The 11,096-nt window shown below is 32.8% G+C and overlaps 1 protein-coding gene across 2 annotated transcripts; it reads right to left on the minus strand.

Moving 5' to 3' along the window:
• Positions 1 to 1,425: 1,425 nt before the first annotated feature.
• LOC109582354 (uncharacterized) lies at positions 1,426 to 10,619 on the minus strand. Of its 2 annotated transcripts, none has more exons than XM_019997021.1 (14): positions 10,581 to 10,619; positions 10,454 to 10,528; positions 10,275 to 10,399; positions 10,142 to 10,211; positions 9,584 to 9,658; positions 9,463 to 9,525; positions 9,355 to 9,414; positions 8,412 to 8,467; positions 7,674 to 7,746; positions 7,151 to 7,215; positions 6,804 to 6,966; positions 5,555 to 6,297; positions 1,804 to 1,903; positions 1,426 to 1,615 (listed from the first exon to the last, which is right to left on the minus strand). In XM_019997021.1, the coding sequence occupies exons 1-14, from the start codon at positions 10,599 to 10,601 to the stop codon at positions 1,436 to 1,438; spliced, it is 1,869 nt and encodes a 622-aa protein (XP_019852580.1). In that variant the 5' UTR covers positions 10,602 to 10,619; the 3' UTR covers positions 1,426 to 1,435. The 2 variants fall into 2 exon arrangements, with proteins under 2 accessions (XP_019852580.1, XP_019852579.1); XM_019997020.1 differs by lacking the exons at positions 1,426 to 1,615; positions 1,804 to 1,903 and adding exons at positions 4,663 to 4,971; positions 5,221 to 5,320.
• Between the last annotated feature and the right edge of the window lie 477 nt (positions 10,620 to 11,096).

The raw sequence follows: 11,096 nt of genomic DNA on the forward strand, positions 1-11,096 counted from the left end.
GTGTCAGTTTGTAGTTATAGTGAATTAATTACTAGTGTCACTTCTGTAGAGTCTATTCACACTATTGGCACCAATATTAATTAGTCTAAAGCTGGCAAGACATGTTGCAGTACCATAAGATTGAAATGTACTACAGTATTTCATATTCTCTTACAATGACGTTTAGTATAACAATAAATAAAAAACATTAAATAATGGAAAAGTAGTAGGATTAAATTGGAAAAAAGTAAAAAAACAAGAGGGTACTTGCAAACTGGTGTCGTAAAAAATCCTACACCACTGCATATATTACCCAAAAGCATGGTAATTATCCACACACAACTATAGGCTACTGCTAAACTGTGTACTATAGTACAGGGAGATTTCAACTTCAAATTATTGGGTTACAAAAATTTTTTATTGTCATATTTCTGAAAATACCCAAGGCTAAAGCCCATGGTTTTTTTCCCTAAAAATTGCTCCAAAATCACCCCAAAACTTTTTTAATTTTCTGATACATAATATTGATTTTTTTGTGCTGTGTAGAAAGTTTGAGCTGATTCCGACTTCCAATTTTGAGTTATGACCATTTTAAGAAAGTGCCATAATTCTAAAAATACCTAAGGATATAGCCTATGGTTTTCTAAAAAAATGGCTCCAAAATCACATTAAATTCTTATTATATTTTCTGATACATATTAATGTACTTATGCTATGCAAAAGTTTGAGTTGATTTTGACTTCAATTTTTCAAGTTACGAAGTCAACATTAGCAATATTGCCATTGTTTTATATACTATTATTATTACTTTTGGTTCCCATCCTAGCTGCATCTTAGCAACAGTGATATCATGCAGGCTTCCTTTTATGAGGATCATCTTGCTGATAGTATTAAATAGAGAGTATCAATTATCAAAAATTAATTACTACATTTTATATACATGTACTACATCAATGTACACCAGAAATGAAATAAAAAGTTGGGAGCCTATTAATATTAAAACCATGGGCTATAGTACAGGGTATTTTTTACAACTGTAGCATTATTTTAAAATGGTCATAACTCAAAAAATGTAGATCAAAATTAGCTCAAACTTTCTACTTAGCTGTACTGGGTCTGTGATAAATTTGATTACACTGGTAGTTACAGGTGTAGTTAGGATAGTTACTTCTTGATTCCCAGTGATCTGCTCCTACCTATATACATAGGAATTCAACTTTTAAAAAGTTTATTATCCTTGGACTATGCTAACCTTCTACATTTATAGTTTTATACAATAATTGAAAATGATCGAACAAACCAAAACATTCTCTAAATCTTCATTGATTCAATCATAACAACAACAACAACAACAACAACAACAACAACATAATAATAATAATAATAATAATAATAATAATAAATTAATAATAATAGCAAATCACACAATGATACAGCTATACACACATGGACAGTATTAGTTAAGAGTTGCTCCTAATTGTAATTGCTTATCTTCTATTAATCTTATTACTAGTTGTAATTCCTCCAATAAAGCCATAGGGAACCTTGCTTTCTTCATGCTAGAGTGTAGAGATGACAACTTCATTTTTGCTGTATCCAATGAGGGGCCAGTTTGCTCTAAAATCCTGTGATATTTCTGTCAAAAGATACAAATTTTAATTGACATACATGTACATTTAGCATGGAAAGGACATGTAGTTATCAAATTCTTTTTTTATATACAGTATTCAAAAATTAGATACAAATAATTTTTTATTTGAGCATGTACATAAATAATTGGGATAAAAATCCTAAATGAACAATGTTATACTGCAAATATCCTACCTCTCTGTATCTGACTAGCTGATCATAAAGTTCCCTGTTAGTTTTATTACTCAACACATCATTGTATGCTTGATTAATGATTATCAACCTTTCCTGTGCCCTGAAAAAAACAAACATGAAAACATTAACCCATAAGGTATGTACATGTACATGCATTTTAGGGAATTATACAATTTCAACCTAAAGATTTTCATCAGCTGTGAGCTGTATAAATGGTCATATAGTTTTATTGATGATAAAGGCTTTTTTTACTTGTTGTTGTGCATAATGCCCTCAAATAATGTACAGTTATTTATGGAATATTAAAGTGTACATTGCAGCAACAAAACTGAAGGACATTACAACATACACTCACCCACAAACTGCATTTTTTGATTACTAATGCAACCTTTATTTGTGATACTTTTGAATTTAAAGACGTATAGACACTTAATTACTATCATCACTTCTATAGAGATTATTCATAAGTTGGCAAGGCATGTTGCAGTATGCATATATGATTGACATGTACAAGTTTCTATCACATGCACATATTCAAACAATGGACCATTGTCATCAGTAACCATGCAGTATCAATACTGATAAGTATATGAAGATACATAGCTAGAGTATGGCTATGAACAGTGTATCTTAATTTGCAGTCAGTAGTCATGTGGCTGTATCCATCAAAAATTATCAATAATTTTTTTATGTAACTATAATTATTATTAAGTTTGAAATAGCTAAGATTATTTTATATAATTATTTTATTTATTGCAAATATTTATTTAGTACAGAGTCTTTCCTTCTCAGAGCTTCTTCCTCTTAGCTACTAGCAATTGTGGCACCTTGGACCACCCATAGTGTATACCAAATAAGATTTGATTCCATCAATACTACAGCAGTCACTAGACTATAATAAGATAAATAATTATTATCATTGAGTATAGCTAGTGGACTATAGGCTTGGCTTGGAAAATTATGAAAAACTCTAAAAGGATCTCCAATGTATTGTACATGTAAATGTACAGGTGTTAGACTGTTTTTTGACTTCATGCAGTGACCCTTTATCCTACAGCCCACCGTTACTATCCTGATGGTGTAGTAAGATATATCACTGAACTTACTGTAGTTACATTAGTCCCAGACTTGCAATTTGCATTACTGTAGCAAGTGTCTGTTCGAGCATCAGTAGTAATGATGAATCCAATAGCAGCAACAAGGACCAAACACTGAAAGGCATTCATCATTCAGTAGCTGATATCTAGTATAGTCTCTTATATGACCTTTAGTATATGATAAAATGAATAACTATTCCAGTCAGTATGTACCTCTGTATTATAGATACTGGCTACTGATGACAATGGTCCATTGTTTTAATATGTACATGTCATAGAAACATTTACATGTCAATATTATCATACTGCAACATGTCTTGCCAGCTTTAGGCTAATTTATATTGATGCCAATAGTGTGAATAGACTCTATAGAAGTGACACCAGTAATTAATACACTTCAACTACAAACTGACACTTTAACATCAAAACACTAAAATTTGCATGTTATGGCATGATAAGAATTATCATAAATACATCAGCAAGTACATGAATAGTTATTTTGATAAGTTCCATGTTTCTTTTTTAGATTATTATTAATTACTGTGACAGTTGTAACTTCAATGGCAGTATCACTACAGCATCAAAACTGAAATCAACTTTATTACAAAATGTATCAGAAAAATTATAAAAATTGACAATCCTCTTCTTTTTAATTTTGACGAAATTTTAGTCCAAGATTGCAGGAAGATTCTGATTTTCAATTATTGAGTTATGATCATTTTTAAAAAGTGCCACAATTTTAAAAATGCCCATGTTTTTTTCAAAAATAATGACTCCAAAAATACAACAAATTTTACTACTTTTTTTGATACATATGTGACCATAATTGACAAAAGGGCCCTTATGGCGGATTTTAATATTGATCGTTATAATGGAAAATATTAACCTGTGAGTTCTTTGTTAGACAATCATTGTTTCTAAAAGTTTCATGGTAACTTTTTGCATCCTGTGGAGTAATTTTATGATAAATGGGGCTCAGGAAGTTGGATTTCTTAGGCTAGAAAGACAAATTTCACTACCCGCCATAAGGTACCTTTTGTCAATTATGGTCACATATTGATGTCCTTATGCTACATGTATGTAGAAAGTTTGAAGTGATTTCTATTTTAATTTTTCAAGCTACAGCCATTTTAAGAAAACACCCAAGGCTATATAGCTCATGGTTTTTCCAAAAAATGGCTCCAAAATGACTTCAAATTTTAATTACATTTTGTGATATACATGTATATTGATGTACTGAGCTATTTTTGACTTCAATTTTTCAAATTACGACATCAATGTCATCATTATTATTATTATTACTTTTATTTCCCATCCTACTGTAACTGTGTTGTAGCAACAGTGATATTAGGTTTCTTTACATGAGGAACATCTTGCTGACTCTTCTTCATTGTATCTTGAACCAGTTCAACTACATGTACATACAACTTGAGATTAAAGAAGTGAAACAATGTGCATGACATGTGCAAACGTATTAAATCTCAAGTATAGTTAGTACATTTGTTACTACCTCAATAAAATTAATGTAATAAAATTTGGAGTTATTTTGAAGCAATTTCTCAGAAAAAAAAACCATATAGGCTTTACAGGGTATTTCTCAGAATTTTTGGCATTTTTAAAATGGTCATAACTAAAAATTGAGGTTAAAATCAGCTCACACTTTTCTATGTAGCTTTATTGGGTCTGTGACACATTGCTCTCAATTTGAATGCACTGGTAGCAAGTTGGAATTTAACTTTAAATATATTTTTATACAAAATAATTATAATTTATAAACCAAAACATCTTCTAAATCTTCATTGATTCAATCATAACAACAACAATAGTAATAATAATATTATAATAATAGAAAATCACACAATGATATAGCTACACATACAAATGGAGAGTATTAGTTAAGAGTTGCTCCTAATTGTAATTGCTTATCTTCTATTAATCTTATTGCTAGTTGTAATTCCTCCAATAAAGCCATAGGGAATCTTGCTTTCTTCATGCTAGAGCGAAGAGATGACAACTTCATTTTTGCTGTATCCAATGAGGGGCCAGTTTGCTCTAAAATCCTGTGATATTTCTGTTGAATAATACAAATTAATTTTTAGTTGACATTATAATTACATAATTGATACAAGTTGTTTAGCATGGAAAGTACATGCATCATTAATCATTCAATTATCAGTTATCACACTGCTGATAAATCTTGTTTGCAATAATGACAAATTAGATACAAATAATGCTTTTTAAATTTGAGCATGTACATGTACATAAATAATTGTGATAAAAATGCTAAATGTACAGTAAGTTTATACTGCAAATATCCTACCTCTCTATATCTGACTAGCTGATCATAAAGTTCCCTATTAGTTTTATTACTCAACACATCACTGTAAGCTTGATTAATGATTATCAACCTTTCCTGTGCCCTATAAGGACAAAATAAAAACATTAACCCATAATAATACATGCATGAGCAAATTACAGAAAATTCAGCTATCAGCTATATAAATGTAAATGATCATATATCATATTCATGATAAAGGCTTTCTGGCTGAAATGTTTTTAAAGTTGTTGTGCACATTTTGCTCAAATAATGGAGTATTAAAACACAGCAAAAAAACTAAATACAAAACAGACATATTGCAAATATTTTTATTTACTTTTCTTGTTTAATTGGGTCGTTAGTAAAATGATCAGGATGAAGTTTGACAGTTATTTCTCTTCTAGCCCGAGAGAGTTCCTCTTGATCTGCCGTGGGTAGAACCCCTAGCAGTCCGTAATAATCACTTTGTCTGGTTTTACGTGTCAACTGAGCAAATAGAGAATCTTGTGATTCAGAAAATGAGCCGTTATTAGTATTTTGAGGAGGAGGAGGAGGAGGAGGGGAGGATAGAGTGTGTGGCTTGACAGCTCTTGATGGTTTATTGGTTGCTGTAGTGACAGATCTCTCTCTACTAGGGGACTTATTTTGAGTAGCTTTAGTACCAGTGGGTGGAACTTCAGAGCTGGTAGGCGTGGCTTCAGTGCTAGTGGGTGTGGTTTTAACATAAGTGGCTATGACTTCAGTGGTAGTTGGTACTATAGTATCATTGGTACTGGGAGATTCTGTTTTTGTAGCAGAAGTTGGTTCTGGGCCAGTCGTTTCCTTTGTAGCAATTACAGGTTTGACACTTTGAGTAGGTTTGAATTTAAAGAATGATTTCTTCTGAGGCGGAGTAGGTTTCAGAAAACCTGTTACTGTAGAAGTAGATGAACCTGTTGCAGAGGAACTGGTGGTAGAGGATGGTTTAGGAGCGACGGCTGGTTTAGAATCAGTCAATGACTTCTGGAGCTTGTCGTCAGCATCCTCATTTTTGAAATCGTCAGACGACTTCTCGGTTTTGGCTTTTCGATTTGAACGGGACTAAAAATATAATCAACCACTTACTAACTACATGTATTAACTAATATTTGACAACTATTAATCACATACATGTATATGTACTTACATTTACTGATAATTAGTACATGTAACTTGGTAACTAGATCTACATACAGTACATATGCACTACATGTACATTGTACTTCATTTACTTAATGCTTAATTGCTTACATGTACCTTAAGGTTACTTTTAAATACGGGTACTATTAATTGCGAATTTTGCGTTTGGGTTTAAAATCGCAATTATTAATATGCATAATTATTAATAATGACACCATGATGCCATATAACTATTAGTAATAATTATTTAATTGCAATTTTTAATACCAGAAAAATCTACCTCATGCTAAAATCGCAAAATTTGGTACCCGCAATTAAAAGTCACTCTAAGGTACATGTAGAACATACATGGTAGCTTGGTATTTTTTACTACATACACATGTACAATGTAGTAACTACATCTACTTAATTCAATAACTAATCCTCACACTGCAGGAGTGAAGTTCTAGTGTTGGGATGACTGGTTCCTCCAGTAGTCTCTCATGCTCCATCACAAAACACTCAATATCAGTAGAACCATCCACTTTATCAATACTGAAGACAATCCTCTGCATACACTCAAGATAGGCAGGAGCAGTATTGGATAGAGTCCTGGAGAGAGGAAGATAAAAGAGAGATAGAGGGAAGAGAGGAGAGAGAAAGAAAGAGAAAAAGTGAGACAAAACAGGAGGATTACAATTAAAGGAATTGATTGAAAAATGGAGGGGAGAAGGAGAGAGAGCGTAAAGAAGTAGAGATAGAGAAAGCAAAGTGAAGAGTGTAATGGTTGATATACTTTGCAAATTCTTTAAGTGATCTTGCAATTTTATTAACTCTCTCTAGCTCATGCTCTTGGATTCTCTACAATAATCAAATACAGGATAATACATGTACAACTGTATATGAATTACACCAACCCATGGTTGCTGAAATCATGGCACGTACATGTTTCAGAGCAACATGTACATGTACTTTTAAAATTTATTTAAAAAATCAATTTTGATTTGTATCAGCTAAAACTGTCCACACAACAAACGAGCGTGTACATGCATATTTATCAGAAAAATTATAAAAATTGAGAATCCTTTTTTAGTCATTTTTGATAAAATTTGACCAAAGACCATTTACTATAGAACAGGGATTTTGGGAAAATTTGATAGGAATCAGCTCAAACTTTCTACACATTAGAACATGTACATGTACATGTACATGTAGATGGCAATGGTGAGAGCAATTGCCACCCCCTTATTGATTTTGTCCTACTAAAATTTAGTCGCAGGCCCACACACTGAGTTTCTGACGATAATAGATTGAATTACTTTAAGGACTTCATTGACTTCTGAATTCATACTCTCTTGGATGTGGACCAACTCTCTATGAGACTGTGTATACCTGGAGAAGAGAGGAAAGGGAGTGCTTGTGATGTTACAAGTGTACATGTACATGTGGAGGAGAAAAGAGAATTAAAAAGGGAGTGTTTGTGATTTTTATGTATATACATGTATCATAATTTATAGATATAATACACAGAACAGGATTAGAAACAGGATCAAGTGAGCGCATTTTGCATTGAAATACTCCTAGTTTGCTGCGATGGAGGCTGGCAATTGTGACTGTTAACAATACCTTGGGACTTTTCAGACAGTTTTATAACTAAATATCTGCTCCTATGGTTACTTCTTAACCTCTCATAGTGCACTGTGATGTTTGTTATGGACTACGTTTAATAGTTTTAGTGTACTGACGCCATGAAATATGGCCTTTGGTTTTAACATGCTATAACTTTTTAAACTTTTGTGCAAGCACTAATAAATGTCTTAATGCACTAAGCATCCTCAAAAAGTAACCATAAAAGCTCATGCTAGTGTGTCTTGCTGTCTCCTGTAGTTGCTAGAGTCTCAAAAACTTTTTGAAAAGGGATAGTCGGTGCCTCTGCAATAATTCAGCAGCCGCTCAGGGCTCCAATCTAACTAGGAGTGTTTCAATGGATAATGCGCTCACGTGATCCTGTTTCTAATCCTGTTCTGTGTACTATATCTAAATGTATGCACAATTACATGTCTTCCTGCATTAGAAAGTCTCTCTCTAATTCCAATACTTTGCGATCATAAGACTACATAGAAATAGATAAACAATAAAAGAATTGAGATACTCAGAAATACAACTACATGTACAAAAAATTTAATAAAAATTACATGTACATGTAGGTATGATTTTGGAGCCAGTATTTTTTTCCAAAAAGGGTTACAGTACATGGTAACAATTGCCATAATCCAAAAAAATTTTAGTTATAATCAGCTCAAACTTTCTACATAGCATAAGGACATTAATATGTATCATAAAATATAATTAAAAATTAAGGGTAATTTTGAAGCCAATGTTTGGAAAAAAAATGGGCTATAGCCTTGGGTACATCTTTCAAAGTTTTGGCATTTTCTTAAAATGGCCGTACGTGACTTGAAAATTTGAAGTCAGAATCAGCTCGAACTTTTTAAATAACACAAGTACAACAATGTGCATTAGAAAATGTAATAAAAATTTTGGGTAATTTTGGAGCCATCTTTTTGGAAAAAAACATGGGCTACATAGCCTTGGATATTTTTCATAACTTTGGAATTTTCTTAAAATGATCATAACTTTAAAATTTGAAGTCAGAATCAATTCAAACTTTCTACATAACATAAGTACATCAATATGTATCAGAAAATGTAATAAAAATTTGGGGTGATTTTGGAGCCATTTCAAAGAAAAACAATGGGCTATAGCCTTGGGTATTTTTCAGAATTTTGGCATTTTCTTAAACCATAAGCTATAGTACAGTGTATTTTTTCAAAAATATGCCAATTTTTATAAATGGACAAAATTCAATTACATGTACATGTATGTACATGTATTTTGGCATTATTATTATATTTGCATTCCACATTGACATAAAACAGTAAAAAAAGAAAAAAGGATAACGAGGAAGAAATGAATAAAAAGTTAAGTTATTCCACTCACTGGTTTCTTATGTTTTAATTGTTCATACATGTTTCCAGCTTTATAGTAAGTTGCTCTTGCCTATACATGCATGCAGCATAAATAAAAAACATTTTTTATTTATTTTACATTTTCATATTTCTTCTTTGCTGCTTTCATCTTCGCCTCCATTTCATTTTTCTGCTGCTTTAACTACAAATAATAATAATAAAAAATTATGACAAATTAATTAATCTATTAAAAGTCTTACCTTTTTCCTGTCTTCCTCAAGTTTTGGCAACATATCAATGAGAGGCTTACGGACGATATCAGAAAAACTCTCAGCCTAGCATGTAACAATAAAAAATTAATTCAAAAAGATGCAAGTGATAGAAAATATAATTTTTGTAATAATTCAATAATTCGATTTTTATACTCAGTAATTTTTGGTAGGTACATGTACATAGTCTCGCCCTACCATTTAGCAGTAGGTACAGTACAAATTAATTCTGCTGTTTTGTTTTATGTTATAGCTACATAAACTTGATTAAGTGTGGCTGCAAATCATAAGCAATGGGTTAAGAGGCGCCTTTATTTTTTGCTAAAATAACACACAAACATGTGTACATTGTAATTCCTGTTATGAGGAAATTCTGTCGAAAGCCAAACAGCTTCAAGATAATTGTTATTATTAGGTAGTGAATCAGAGAGCAGATATGGAGAGGGAGAGAGAGAAAGGAAGAGAGAGGAAGAGGAGGGAGGGGGAGAGAGAGTTAAAGGGAAGAGAGCGGATACACCCCCAAATGGCTGCCAATATGCACATGCATACCTTCTCTGCATGAAGTGTTGCTAGCTTATTCAACTCATCTCCCATTTCATTCCAGCATTGTTTAACAGTCCTACAAATGAGAGATAGCAGAGCACAAACTACCATTATAGTCACACCCACAAACTAAACGTACCCACTCTCATGATACGGATCAGTCCCAAGCCACTGCATGAGGATATTAGAATGAAATGTATAATTTGCACTTTCCAAAAGTTTAAGGACGCGAGCAGCATAATAATGCTCCAATTCCGACATATCCTAAGATAGTGATGAGTATTAAAGACAATAGTGTTGTTTTGTTTCATATTTCACTTTGTAGAAGTCACTGATGCACTGTACGACCTCACAGCCGTCAGAGAACCGCTTGAATACGACAGAGAGCGCCTCCTGTGGAGATAATGAGGGAGTTACTGAGAGTTCTTCTTGTTTTTATTCTTACCACTCCACGAAGTCTGTCCATTTTGATTTTTGCAGAGGAGGAGAGGGGTGTGGCTCATTAATAAAACGAGATATTGTCTGCCATTTATACCTCTATCGATAAGTTTGTCCCAACGGTATTTGTTTCTAAGAGACACTCCTACCTCCCTCGGTGGTTTAATAGCTCTTTGAGACATAAACTAAATTGCATGAGGACTGCTCGTAGGAAGTGCCGATCTAATCCAACTCCTGAGAGGATAAAGTCTGTGTCTTTGTTAGAGTCCAATCTTGGTGATGAAATTACTAAGGCGGAGGCACATTATGTCTCCTCTCTCATCAATCAGTCTGTTGTAGATAAATCTAAAGCTCGTATTTTCAGTCATATTAGATCAGTTACTAACCAGTCTTTCATTCCCCCTGTAGTCTCTCATGGTTCTAAAACTGCTTCCACTCCTAAAGAACAGGCTGACCTATTCAATGATTACTTTTTCTCTGTTTTCTCTCCCTGTCCCTCCCTTCCCTCTCTATTCTCTCTCTC

This window comes from Amphimedon queenslandica, unplaced genomic scaffold, assembly GCF_000090795.2.
Source record: "Amphimedon queenslandica unplaced genomic scaffold, v1.1 AMPQUscaffold_13389, whole genome shotgun sequence".
NCBI classification, from domain to species: domain Eukaryota; kingdom Metazoa; phylum Porifera; class Demospongiae; order Haplosclerida; family Niphatidae; genus Amphimedon; species Amphimedon queenslandica.